The sequence below is a fragment of the Triticum urartu genome, chromosome 5A (genome assembly GCF_056163025.1).
Source record: "Triticum urartu cultivar PI428250 chromosome 5A, HENAU_Tu73, whole genome shotgun sequence".
In the NCBI taxonomy this organism is placed as follows: Eukaryota; Viridiplantae; Streptophyta; class Magnoliopsida; order Poales; family Poaceae; genus Triticum; species Triticum urartu.
In genome coordinates, this window is record NC_141877.1 from 467602376 (window position 1) to 467614682 (window position 12307).

Genomic DNA, 12307 nt, shown 5'->3' on the forward strand with positions numbered 1-12307 from the left:
CTGCACATTCAACAAACCGCCAGCCGTAAGTGTTGCACACTTTTCATTCAACCATATTTGCATTAATACTGCACACTTATGATCTTTTTGACTTCAGACCGACTCTTCCTTTTGGAAGAAGAAACCGCAAGATAAGCCGGCCAAACTGGCTCGTACAAAAACCAAGGTCACCAAGAGACCCGCTGTCGGAGATATACCCCGCGGTGTGACCCGACCGGAGATATGATCCGGCCGGAGATATGACCCGGCTGGGACTTGGTGTTTCATTGGTGACCCCACAGATTATAAGCCGGCGGACAGTTAAGCATTGTAAGCCGGCGGACAGTTAAGCATTGTAAGCCGGCGGATAGTTAAGCATTGTAAGCTAGCAGATAGTTAAGCATTGTAAGTCGGCGAACAGTTAAGCATGGTAAGCCGGCAACCAGTTAAACCAGACAATTAAGCCAGACAGTTAAGCCAGACAGTTAAAGTAGACAATTAAGCCAGACAGTTAAGCTAGACAGTTAAGCCAAACAGTTAAGCCAGACAGTTAAGCCAGATGGTAAGCCAGATTGTAAGTCAGATCGTAAGCCGGCTTACGTTAAGAAGCCCAAGACGTTAAGAAGCCCATGGTAAGACATCAAAATAGGTTAAGTCCTAATCCGAGTTTGACTCTACATGTAACCCGCTCCTTCAACTTATATAAGGAGGGGCGGGGCACCCTAAGAGGGGAGGGCAGGAAAATAATCGTTAAGGCTAGACACAACTAGAGGAGAGCCAGTTATGCGGCGTCTCCCTCATGAGCATAATGAGACCTAGCCACAAACAGCATGTAGGGCTATTAGCGGATGATGTTTCCCGGGGCCCGAAGCTGTCTAAATCCTTGTCTTGTGTGTTGATCCGCCTCGTGTCTCTCGTCCCAATCAACCCCTCTCAAGCTACCACATAGATGCGTTGGCCTCACGACTAAGTCCTCACACTAAGGACATCCGCCAAGAAGAAGACCATCCCGTCGAGAACTTGAATGATGACGACGATGATAATGAGTCGGAGGTAGAACTTGACTCTCTTGGCTCATTTTTTATACATCTCATTGACAATGATTGTTATCGAGAGGAAGCCTAAGCCAGACGTGTAGGGGACGACGAGGTAATTGTTCTTTCCTCCAGCTCAGAGTCTGTGCCAAAACAAAAAACTCGTTGAGAAAACCGGAAAGTACGGTTTTCTCATCCTTTAGCTTATCTGGATCCCAACTTTATTTTGAAGAAGCAGCAACACAAAGCTTGCCGTACGAACCGGAACAGCGGAAGCGGGATCCTCTCTTCCGGCTTACCAAACACCCCTGCCCCTCGCAAGTGTCCTCCAGAGGTCTCAACCACTTCCGACTTAATTTATCCCAGGGCCAGTCTTTACTGACAACCTCTTAATCCCTTCGATTCAAATTATCAGGGAACATCTCATCCCTCCTCTGGCAACTCAACATGAACTCATTTCCCGGCCTTCAAACCAGTGCCAGGGTAATTTTACCAAACCTTTACTTTCAATCATATACTTAACTGTTGTGCTAACCTTGCCTTGTGTTGAGTTCTTGGAGGGATTTTTTCTCAGGGATCAAGAAATTCGTAATTTTCCAGCGAAGAAGAGCCGGTCAGAATCTACATCAACTCCAAGTTCATTGGTCAAGATTAAAAAAGTTTGAGTCGGCCCTCGCGATCGAGAAAGTTGGAGATCAAAAGAGGCTAGGGTTCTATGAACGTCGCCACACGCGGCCTGTTAATCCACCCGTCTGAGTGGGCTTTATTTCCATCAAAACAGCCAGCACGATCCGGCGAGACCGAGACCGACTCAGAGTACTCCGCTATTTAATTGCCGTTTCCTACTGCGAGAGCCGGTGTGCGAGTTTCAAATCAAATCCTGAGGTTGTTGCCTTGCTGGCGTGACTATTCCACGATAATTTGCTGCTGTGACTATGCGCTACGTCCAAACATCAAATCAGAATTAACACCAAGTACTGGTGGCCAGTTTAGTACTCACGTGAAGGCACTGGAATTTTTTTGATACACCAACCAATTGGAAACAAACATCCGCGACTTGGAGGAGGACTCGGCCACGGCTCGCGAGTGTTTTTTCCTACTTCAAGTCATCTCCGGAACATGTCGTTTTCGAGCGGCCATGGACTCGTTGACCCGCCATCGACCGCCAGGAAACCACACTGAAATTGCCACCGCTCGCTGGCCTGCCATGCCGTTTGAGTCACCACGCCTCGTTCCGGCACCCTGCTCTGGCCGCTCCGCCGGCTGCACCCGAGCTACGCAGCGTAACTTGCTCCGCCTTGAGCCGCTGTCAGCGTGGGCTGCATTTGAGCCCGTAGAGGGCCATCTTGAGTCGCCAGGGTCACTCAGAGCCACCGTCGAGTGCACCTCCACCGGTCAAGCCATCGCGGTCATTCCGAGCCGCCACCCACTGCTGCTATTTCTATGGCTGCAAGCCGCCGCTTGCCTAAACCACCACAGCGCCAGTCTTTGAGGCGTACGAGCAAACAGACTAGTGAGCTACACGACACACAAAGGCTAGTCCGCTGGAGGGGAAGGCCCATATGGAGCCATACGCCTGACAGATAAATCCGACAGGATCTCCAAAATTATACGTATTGGTTCCACGTACTGTCCCAATTACACAAGGACCAAGGTTTTTGATATTCTGGTATCTCACGTGAAGGAAGCTTCTAAGTATTGATACCTATACTCCCGTAGTCCCGTCAAGGTACAACGTTCAATATTCAAGAGCCCGTATCCGGCATTGTTCTGCTCTGAAGCTACCTGACGGACAACATGCACAACCCATTGCTCGTAAGACTGGTCTTCATCAACTTGTTGGAGTTTGCACCGGCATCTATGCCGGGTTGCACGAGCCTTGCCTCCGCTTCTGCCATAATCCGGCTGCGTCGTGAGCCGCCTCCATTGCCCATCTCAACCATAGTGAGGGAGAGCCTCCCTGGCTTCACCATCGCCTCCTTTGCAGCACGGGTTGTCATCTATTCCAAGTCGCCGCTGCCTTGGGGGCCGGCTGTGTCTCCACCATTACTCGCCCGTGCGTGTCTTGCCTGCTCCAAGCTACAGCTGCGTCCAAGTCGCCGTAGATGTGACCCGCCGCTGGCGAAGTCCGCTGACTCTGCTGTGCCGGCTCACCGCCACGAGCGCCGACCGGCCATCCGCCTCTTCCTTGAGCCATCGTCACGCCCTCCATCGGTGACTACATCAACACCCTCGGTGCTATGGCCACGACCACGGCCAGCAGGTGCGCCACCGAGCCGCCGCATTTATGGCTGATAATCCACAAGTGTAGGGAACCGCAACAGCTTTCGAGGATAAAGTATTCAACCCAAATTTATTGATTTGACACAAGGGGGTCAAAGAATATTCTTGAGTATTAGCAGTTGAGTTGTCAATTCAACCATACCTGAATAACTTAGTATCTGCAGCAAAGTATTTAGTAGCAAAGTAATATGACAATATAGGTAACGGTAGCAAAAGTAATATTTTTAGCTTTCGTAGTGATTGTAACAATAGCAACGGAAAAGTAAATAAGCGAGGAACAATATGTGAAAAGCTCATAGTTAATGGACCAGTGATGGATAATTATGCCGGATGCGGTTCCTCATGTAATAGCTATAACATAGGGTGACACAGAACTAGCTCCAGTTCATCAATGTAATGTAGGCATGTATTCCGTAAATAGTCATACGTGCTTATGGAAAAGAACTTGCATGACATCTTTCGTCCTACCCTCCCGTGGCAGCGGGGTCCTAGCGGAAACTAAGGGATATTAAGGCCTCCTTTTAATAGAGAACCGGAACAAAGCATTAGCACATAGTGAATACATGAACTCCTCAAACTACGGTCATCACCGAGAAGTATCCCGATTATTGTCACTTCGGGGTTGTCGGATCATAACACATAATAGGTGACTATAGACTTGCAAGATAGGATCAAGAACACACATATATTCATGAAAACATAATAGGTTCAGATCTGAAATCATGGCACTCGGGCCCTAGTGGCAAGCATTAAGCATAGCAACATCAATCTCAGAACATAGTGGATACTAGGGATCAAACCCTAACAAAACTAACTTGATTACATGGTAAATCTCATCCAACCCATCACCGTCCAGCAAGCCTATGATGGAATTACTCACTCACGGCGGTGAGCATCATGAAATTGGTGATGGAGAATGGTTGATGATGACGACGGCGACGAATCCCCCTCTCCGGAGCCCCGAACGGACTCCAGATCAGCCCTCTCGAGAGAGATTAGGGCTTGGCGGCGGCTCTGTATCGTAAAACGCGATGAAACTTTCTCTCTGATATTTTTTCTCCCCGAACGTGAATATATGGAGTTGGAGTTGAGGTCGATGGAGGTCCAGGGGGCCCGCTCCCTCGTGGACAGGGTGTGGGCCCCCTGGTCTTGATTCTTTCGCCAGTATTTTTTATATTTTCCAAAAAGTGCCTCCGTGGATTTTCAGGACATTCCGAGAACTTTTGCTTTCTACACATAAAACAACATCATGGCAGTTCTGCTGAAAACAACGTTAGTCCGGGTTAGTTTCATTCAAATTATGCAAGTTAGAGTCCAAAACAAGGGCAAAAGTGTTTGAAAAAGTAAATACGTTGGAGACGTATCAATGGCCATCCGAGTCGCTCCTGCTTGAGCGCCACCGAGTCGCCACGACCCGCCGGCGCCCCGCCTCCACTGCATCTATGCTGGGACGCTGTCTCCATCACGCCTAAGCCGCCACCATCTGCAAAGGACCGCAATGGGCCGTCTTTGAGTCCGCCATTCAACAGCCGCGGCGACCATTCCCCTGCTTCTCTGCACGGGCTCGTGACGCGCCGAGCCGCCGTGCATGCTTTTGAGACTCCTCCGCCATCTTTACGGCCTCAAGCAGCCGCAACTGCCAAGTTGCCATCACCAAGCCACCTCAGGTTTCCTCCTGAATCACCGTCGTGACTCAATATAACATATAAAGTCTCCTAGAGTGATAGTCTAATAGTCTAACATATAAAGCCTCCTAGAGTGATAGTGACAACGAAGGCCTAGCGCACGGTACCACGCGAGGGAAAAAAGACCACCACACCGTGCCCGCGCGTGAGGGTGAAGTGCACCACGCGAAGGAAAAAAAACACCGTAGCACGCGAGGTAGAAAGCGGCGCCCCAATCCACAGCCCCGCACCCCTCGCTCCTCCCTCCCTCCCTCCCTCCCTCGTCCTCACCCGCCGCCGCTCCCTCCAACCACCTCCTCCTCCTTCCGATGGGTCGCCGGATCCGTCGGCCACCCCATGGACTTCGCCTCGAACGCGGGCTGGGAGAGAGAGCGCGGGCGGGCGGTAGAGGAGGGTGGCGGGCGCCGACGTCGCAGTCGAGGGGGAGCAGGGCTGCCGGAGCTCGCACGGATGCGCAGTCGGAGGGACGACTGGAGGAGAGTAGGAGGTAGGTACGCTGGGACAGGGTGATGTCGCCGGCGACGGCAGGGCCAGTCGGCCGGAGCTGGATTGATCCGGAGGCGCTCAGCAAGAGAGGCGGACAGCGGACCGATGGAGAAGGGATCGGCATCGGGCAGCTCGAAGACCCAAAACGGCTGCCTCATCATCTACCTCACCGTCTCTCCTCCAGTACGCGGATGCTCTGCTCGACCTCTTCCTCGTCATGGCTGCTCAACAAAATAAGCAGGAGCAGCCGGTGCAGCCGAGCGTCTGCCTTAGGCTTCAGGTACACAACAATTCTTCTCTTCTTCCTTTTTTTACTCCCTTTCTTTCAGTACCCTGCTCCCCTTCCAATATTTGTTTGTGCGGCTGTCAGCAGGACATGGCGTTCAACGGTGGATGCAGGCGGCCTATGCCAAGGTGAGCTTCTCCCATCGTTTTTCCTTCTGCTCTTGATTTGATCTCTACCTTATGTGTCCTCCTACCCACCAATCCGCCTTCAACATCAATCTTAGGATATACTTCTTATGCTTGCCTGTGAGCTGTTTGATAAAATGCGCGTGTAGTGACCAAAATGCGAGGTTGTGTTTCCTGCTGTTGATTGATCGTTGCTTTGGTCGAGGTGGGTTATGCTTGCTTCTGCTCTTCATTGTATTTTTGTTCATGGCCTATGTTGGAGAGGTTATGCATGTTCCCTCAAAGAAGCCTTATGTCCAAGAATAAATTACTTACGTTTGAGTGCGAGTAATGACATAATTTGTAATTTTTCATTTCCCTTTTGCGTGTTCATTAGGGATTCCTATTCTGTTCCTTGGCTTACTAACCTTGGTAAGTTTAGAAATCGTATCTTATACAGATATACATCTCTTCTGCATGTCTCAAATGCTAGCTTGGTATGTTTTCAAACCCCCATGAACTATATCTATTATATTTCTGCAATTTTAATGGCTTAGTTTCACGTGTTAGATCATTGTTTCCCAGTTTATACCAAGCTGATTACAGTAGACCATCTATTTGGTATGGTACCTACAGGTTTTCCTACTTAATTATATTCGATGTATAAGAGGAATTATTTAATAAGATCACAGACATCACGTTTGATAATTAGGCGCAGCTTACCAATTGACCGCTTGCTAAATCCATCAATGGCAGTTCTTTACCATTAGTTAAGAAGTGAATATATATTTGTTAAATGTTGTTCGTGTTCATCTGCACCACGCTGCAGCTGGTGCGGGCGGGCTGCTGTCGTTCATCTACCCCACGCTGCAGCTGCTGCGGCACGGCGTCCGGCTATTCGGCGACCAGGACCTGCAGAGCAAGGTTGGCCTGCTCATCGACTATGCTGGGGATCAGGTTAGCATTTTGCCATATCAGCGGCTCCTCTCCCCGTCGGCGCCAGCGCGCGGGTCATGGGGCGTGAGGAGAGGGAGGGGCAGATGCATGAGAAGGAGGACGACCAGGCGGCGACGCGCCCGCCCAAGTGTAACTAATTCCTCTCTCTTCTTTGCAGGATCTAATCTCTCCCATGGCGGTCGGCGGCGCTCTGGCCGTGGAGGCCTGCTCCTCATGCTCCTCCTCTGGTATGCCTCTTCGCCCCTGCCTCTCCTTCTCTCTTTTTTCCTCTCGCTCTAGGGTTAGGATTCAATCCTCTTTAAGAGAAAAAACAACCCAAGTGTAACTGATTCCTCTCTCTTCTTTGCAGGATCTAATTCTTGATTCTTGCGTCGGTCTGAACTGTGCGATTTACGTTTCGTCAGAGGTGAGCCACTTTTTTCCCGCTTGCTTTCTACCTGTTCGATGAAATGCGGTCGTGCTTAGAATCCTTTTTCTGTTTGGGGTTAAGATCTGTCCTATTCCCTTCTGCTCGTGCTGTTGTATATACTATTTTTAGCATTCTTGGTAGAAGAGTTTCCTTGTGGGTAGAAAGCTTGGTTGTGTCCTGATTTATGAACTGTTTTCTTCTAGGTCTGTTCTTGGGATTCTGGTGCTGTTGATCTCGTCAAGGGCCTCATCTGCTTTCTTTCATCTTGTGAAGGTGATTATTATTGGTACTTTCCCTGCTAATTGTTTACTGTTTCAATACATTTTGTTCCTCTAACATAGTGTCTTTAGCGTTCTTGGTAGAACGGTTTTATTGTGCATGGAATGTTTTATCCTCTTACCTTATACTATTTATTTGTGTGCTCTTGGTAATTATTGTTTGAGTCCATTTTGTTTGTCTTCTATCGCTTATTTCCTTTCCAGCTGTACGATATGCACGTTTGTATGTTTTGTTTGTATGCTGCTTGCACCTTTTCCCTATGCTTTAATGCTCTTGTTTCTGCCTTCAATGCTGGCCTGAACTATTTGTATGTCGTCTGTTTGCTTTTCTCTTTCCATTTGGCATATGTGCTTGGTCTTGCTCTACGAGAGTGAGCTCTCATATTTTCCTGCATCTACATCTGTTGCAGGGTTTCTTTTCTACGGTTGGTGTCAGCAGTCAGCTCATCTCCTGGTTCATCGTCCAGTATTTGCACTCCTCTGATCAACTTGCTAAGGTTCCAACTTCCTCTTTTACTTATATTCTTTATACTTGTTGCAAATCAAGTAATTTAACCGGTTCTAACTGTGTGTGTAACTTGTGGTGTGACATTTTGCTTTTTTTTTGTGTGTTCTTATTGGTGCTATTGCCTGCTGTTATTTCTGCTTACATATATTCTTTCCTGCTTCGTATTGTGCAATTACTTCGTTTACCTAGAATGTGTGCTCTGGTGTCCTTTGTTCTTCCAATTTTGGAACTGTGGCAGCACAATGTGCATTGCTTCCGCCTTTTTACTTGTGTGAGATCGACGGGAATGGTCATGTGCTTGCTGGTGTAGAGATTGATGTTCCTGGGGATGGCCTTATAGGTAATAAACCTAGGTTTATTTTAGATTCAAATCACTTAGCTTTTTTTGAGCCATGGAACCTACAGTTTTACACTGCCAGATTGAGACATGGAAATTCATGATGTACTTTGCGAGACCCCTGTCCGTTAGTGCCTCTTTGATCGGCTCTGCTATGGCATTGGATAAGCCTTTAGTACAGTGAGCTTTGGTAGAAAATGGTTCTGCCATTCTTGAACAGCACCTGTACTAAAACTGAATAATTAAATGCAACCAACATAGACTTTCCTGCTATCTATGATTACTCAACAAGTTCTTTTAGTTTTAGTCTGACATGGTAGCTAACACCAGTATTATAAATTGTTCATATCTATCTTCTTTGACCATACTACATATGCATAGTACTGATCAATGGCAATAATCCTTATATGGCCTTTTTTATGAGCGATAATCTAACATTTATAAAATCATCTTAGGATTTCCTAATGGATCCTGTACACATTCCACCAAGGGTTATTTTGGATGCTATGCTGAACACACTCTATAGCTCCCAAAAGCTGTGTACTACACCCAGCCTACAGGAGACATTGGTATAGAGACTGATTGAGTATTATCCATCTCTGCAGCACTTGCCAAAGAGCACTGTCAAGAGATTTGTTTGTCAGTCTGAGTCATCTTGCTACTTTTGCAGGTTTATTTGCATATGAAATCACCAGAATTTTCGCCATGGCTCTGGTTCTTGACATGGTGCTTAAAAGCACTCATCCCATCTTGATTATTCGCATACAGTTTTTTGTTTTTGTTTTTACTGATTCACTTCTATCGACATTTTTTTATGTCCCTTTTTATGACCAGCTTGGTCATTTGGTCTGGATGGAGTCATTCAACTCGGAAAGAAAAAAGAATTTGAGAATGCTTTATCTTTCATGCAATAGTTGCGGTCAATTGTTCTTGGTTTTTCCTGTAGTAGTTGATAATCAGTCTGAACAATAGTAGTAAAGCCAATAGCAGTTAATTTGAGACGACTTTTATCTTCCCTACAGTAGTTAAGGTTGATTGTTCTTAGTTTTCCCTGTAGTGTTTAATTTGATTGTTCTGAGCATTCAAATTGTACTCTGTTTCTCTCCTACTCTTTTCTGACAAATGTTATTATCTGTGCTTCATTACTACTCTCTCTAAATCATGTGAGAGTTGAATGATGTTGCAGGATAACTATTGATGGTGAAAAGATTGTGGTTTTTTATACTGGTATAGGGGGAGTATAATACAAATGGTCCTTCAAATCCAGTTGGAAGCTCCTCCCTGTAATTGATGAAGGCAGGATTTACTATTTCTAGGGAGTAAGAGGTTTATTTGTTGAACCATGATATCTAAGGGAGTAAGAGGCAACGTCCAGGTTGGTACATAATGGTTCTTAGTCTTTTGCTTTATGACATCGAATGAACTTTGCAATTCTAAGTGTCTATCATGTCCTGCATAGTTTTTTATTTTGTGTAAGCTGAGAGTATTCATAGTTCCATTTTCCTATTTTTGGCAGGGGTATCTAAGAGAGCTGGTCCAGGCTTGATGGAAATCGCTTAGTACATTCATGGGATCACAAACTTTTGGCGTTGGTTGAGATTAGTGACGCGGGACCATTAATAACTAGAAGACTGTGACAATTAACTTACTGTTTCATGAATTAGAGAGGCTGGGTTGGACCAACTCCATGTTACAGGCCCTTTCCTCATTGCATTTCTCTTAACATTAAATTGATTAAATTATAATTTCAGTAGGAAATCTACAACATACCCAGATCATTATGATTACTCTTTATTGTTTTTGTTTCTATATCTAATTGATATATAGATTTTGCATCTTGTCCTATGACATGTACTTCTGTAGTTGTGTCCATTGGACTTACTCTTTTCATTGTGGCATCATGATTCCTCCTTTTCTTGGCTTGCTATATATGTTTGTTTCATGCTCCATTTGGTGTTCCAAAAATATGCTCAATTGTTATATGTATCAAATACAGTCTCTCCCAGTGGTGAACCATCTGCTTATTGTTTTACATACAGTCGCTTGATTATTTTTGTTCCTCTATAGGCCTCTGATCCTGTCTGCAGTGTGCGGCTAGGTTGTTCGTCCGCCTAGGTCGTAGGTTCTTTCCTTCCTGTTGACGGCAGGTACAAGACTCGAGCAATGGTTAACAGGCAAGCACTATATACACCATTCATCTATGCTAATATAGCCCGTCTTTTAAAGCCAATGTATGCTATCACCAATTGATCGGAATATTTTCTTTCAAGCATAGCTTTCATGTAATGGAATATAAGTATCTTTATAAGTTGATTCTAAATCAATCTCATACACATACTTTGAATGCTTGGCTCGCTCTCGCTTTTTGCGCCATGGTCAAGGGTGCAACGATGACTCTGTCTAATGTTTATCACTTCATAGCGCCTATATGTGACTATCTACTTTGTTTGCTAATAACATTGTAAATAATTAATCGTAAGCTTCTTAGAACACTATGTATCATTACTAAGTATCTATCTACCAGCAATAAGTACTTATTTTCATATGTTCCAATATGTGTCCGAATAATATTAATGTACACTCTTTCAATACATGGCTTACTCTCGACCTTTGCGCCATTGGCGCAACTGGTCATCTAGTTCATTCAAAGGAGGATACCATCCCATTATACCACATCATAATTATTCTAATAGCATGTTGGTGTAAACCATTATAACTCATAGCTAATCAAGCATGGCACAAGCAATTATAATCTCTAAATGTCATTGCAAATATGTTTACCTCATAATAAGCTGAATCAGAAACGATGAATTTATCATATTTACAAAAGCAAGAGAGGTTGAGTTCATACCATCTTTTCTCATCTCAATAAGTCCATCATATATCGTCATTATTGCTTTCACTTGCATGACTGAACGATGTGTATAATAATAGTGCACGTGCAATGGACTAAGCTGGAATCTGCAAGCATTCAACTCAAGAGAGAAGACAGGTAATATGGGCTCTAAGTTAAATAAACAATCATGCATATGAGAGCCACTAAACATTTTTAATATGGTCTTCTCGACCCCCAAAGGAAAGAAAAAAAATAAAACTATTTACACGGGAAAGCTCCCAACAAGTAAAAGAAGAACTAGAAATCTTTTTGGGTTTTCATTTTAATTTCTACTACAAGCATGGAGATTAAACTAACTATTTTTTTGGTTTTTCTTAAGGTTTATCAAACACACAAGAAGAAAGCGAGAAAAAGGAATTTAAACTAGCATGGATAATACAATGAAAGAGTATGAGCACCGACGACTAGTGTGTGAACATGAATGTAAAGTCGGTGAGAAATATGTACTCCCCCAAACTTAGGCTTTTTGCCTAAGTTGGTCTAGTACCAAGGACCGCTGCTACTCTTCCCGGTGTACTGGGAAGTGTAATCAGGATACCACTAGCTCGTCATCTCCGGATCCCACTGGAAAGATGATGCACGATAAGGGTCCAGTGCAGGTTCCGGCTCGGGTTCAGGTTCTGGAGTGGATGCTTGGGCTCGATGAGCATACACCGCCTCCGGCGTGACAAGAAAATTATTTGCAAGCAAATCGAACAACAGAGGCGCAGGCAAAATAATAGTCTCATTGTGTTTCTTATTAAATCTAAGGTTATATAAAAGCATCTTCTCTTCGTTGTCAACAATAAACTTTTGGGCTACCATGCTCTTGTAATTTAAAATGTGAGGAGGCAATTTTGTCTCCTCTTTCTCATGGTGCCTAATAGGTATCTGAAAATGTCTAGCAAGACATGAAGCATAGATACCTTCAAATATGGGGCCTTTTGTACGATTCAGGCCTAGCCGTTTAGCAATGACGGCACCCATACTAAAACTATTATCTCCAAGCAAGGCATGTTGAAGAATGATAATATCAAGAACACTAAAGTTTCCACTATTTCCACGACCAATCAAGCATCTACTAGC

General features: G+C 45.2%; 1 protein-coding gene across 12 annotated transcripts; it reads left to right on the forward strand.

Moving 5' to 3' along the window:
* The first annotated feature begins 5158 nt into the window (after positions 1–5158).
* Positions 5159–12095, forward strand: LOC125531661 (uncharacterized). Of its 12 annotated transcripts, none has more exons than XM_087521214.1 (13): positions 5161–5747; positions 5838–5881; positions 6687–6814; positions 6972–7041; positions 7164–7220; positions 7427–7496; positions 7912–7998; positions 8802–8915; positions 9017–9072; positions 9533–9721; positions 9863–10520; positions 11281–11338; positions 11562–12095. In XM_087521214.1, the coding sequence occupies exons 1-5, from the start codon at positions 5491–5493 to the stop codon at positions 7175–7177; spliced, it is 513 nt and encodes a 170-aa protein (XP_087377340.1). In that variant the 5' UTR covers positions 5161–5490; the 3' UTR covers positions 7178–7220; positions 7427–7496; positions 7912–7998; positions 8802–8915; positions 9017–9072; positions 9533–9721; positions 9863–10520; positions 11281–11338; positions 11562–12095. The 12 variants fall into 12 exon arrangements, with proteins under 12 accessions (XP_087377338.1, XP_087377347.1, XP_087377340.1 ...); XM_087521218.1 differs by having other exon boundaries at positions 9580–9721; XM_087521213.1 differs by having other exon boundaries at positions 8802–9072.
* Positions 12096–12307: the final 212 nt, after the last annotated feature.

Coding starts and splice junctions, on each gene's coding strand:
- LOC125531661 (XM_087521212.1), top strand. CDS start 5,491: ATGTCGCCGGCGACGGCAGGGCCAGTCGGCCGGAGCTGGATTGATCCG. Junction 5,747..5,829: donor AGCGTCTGCCTTAGGCTTCA/GGTACACAACAA, acceptor TTTGTTTGTGCG/GCTGTCAGCAGGACATGGCG. Junction 6,815..6,971: donor TCGACTATGCTGGGGATCAG/GTTAGCATTTTG, acceptor TCTTCTTTGCAG/GATCTAATCTCTCCCATGGC.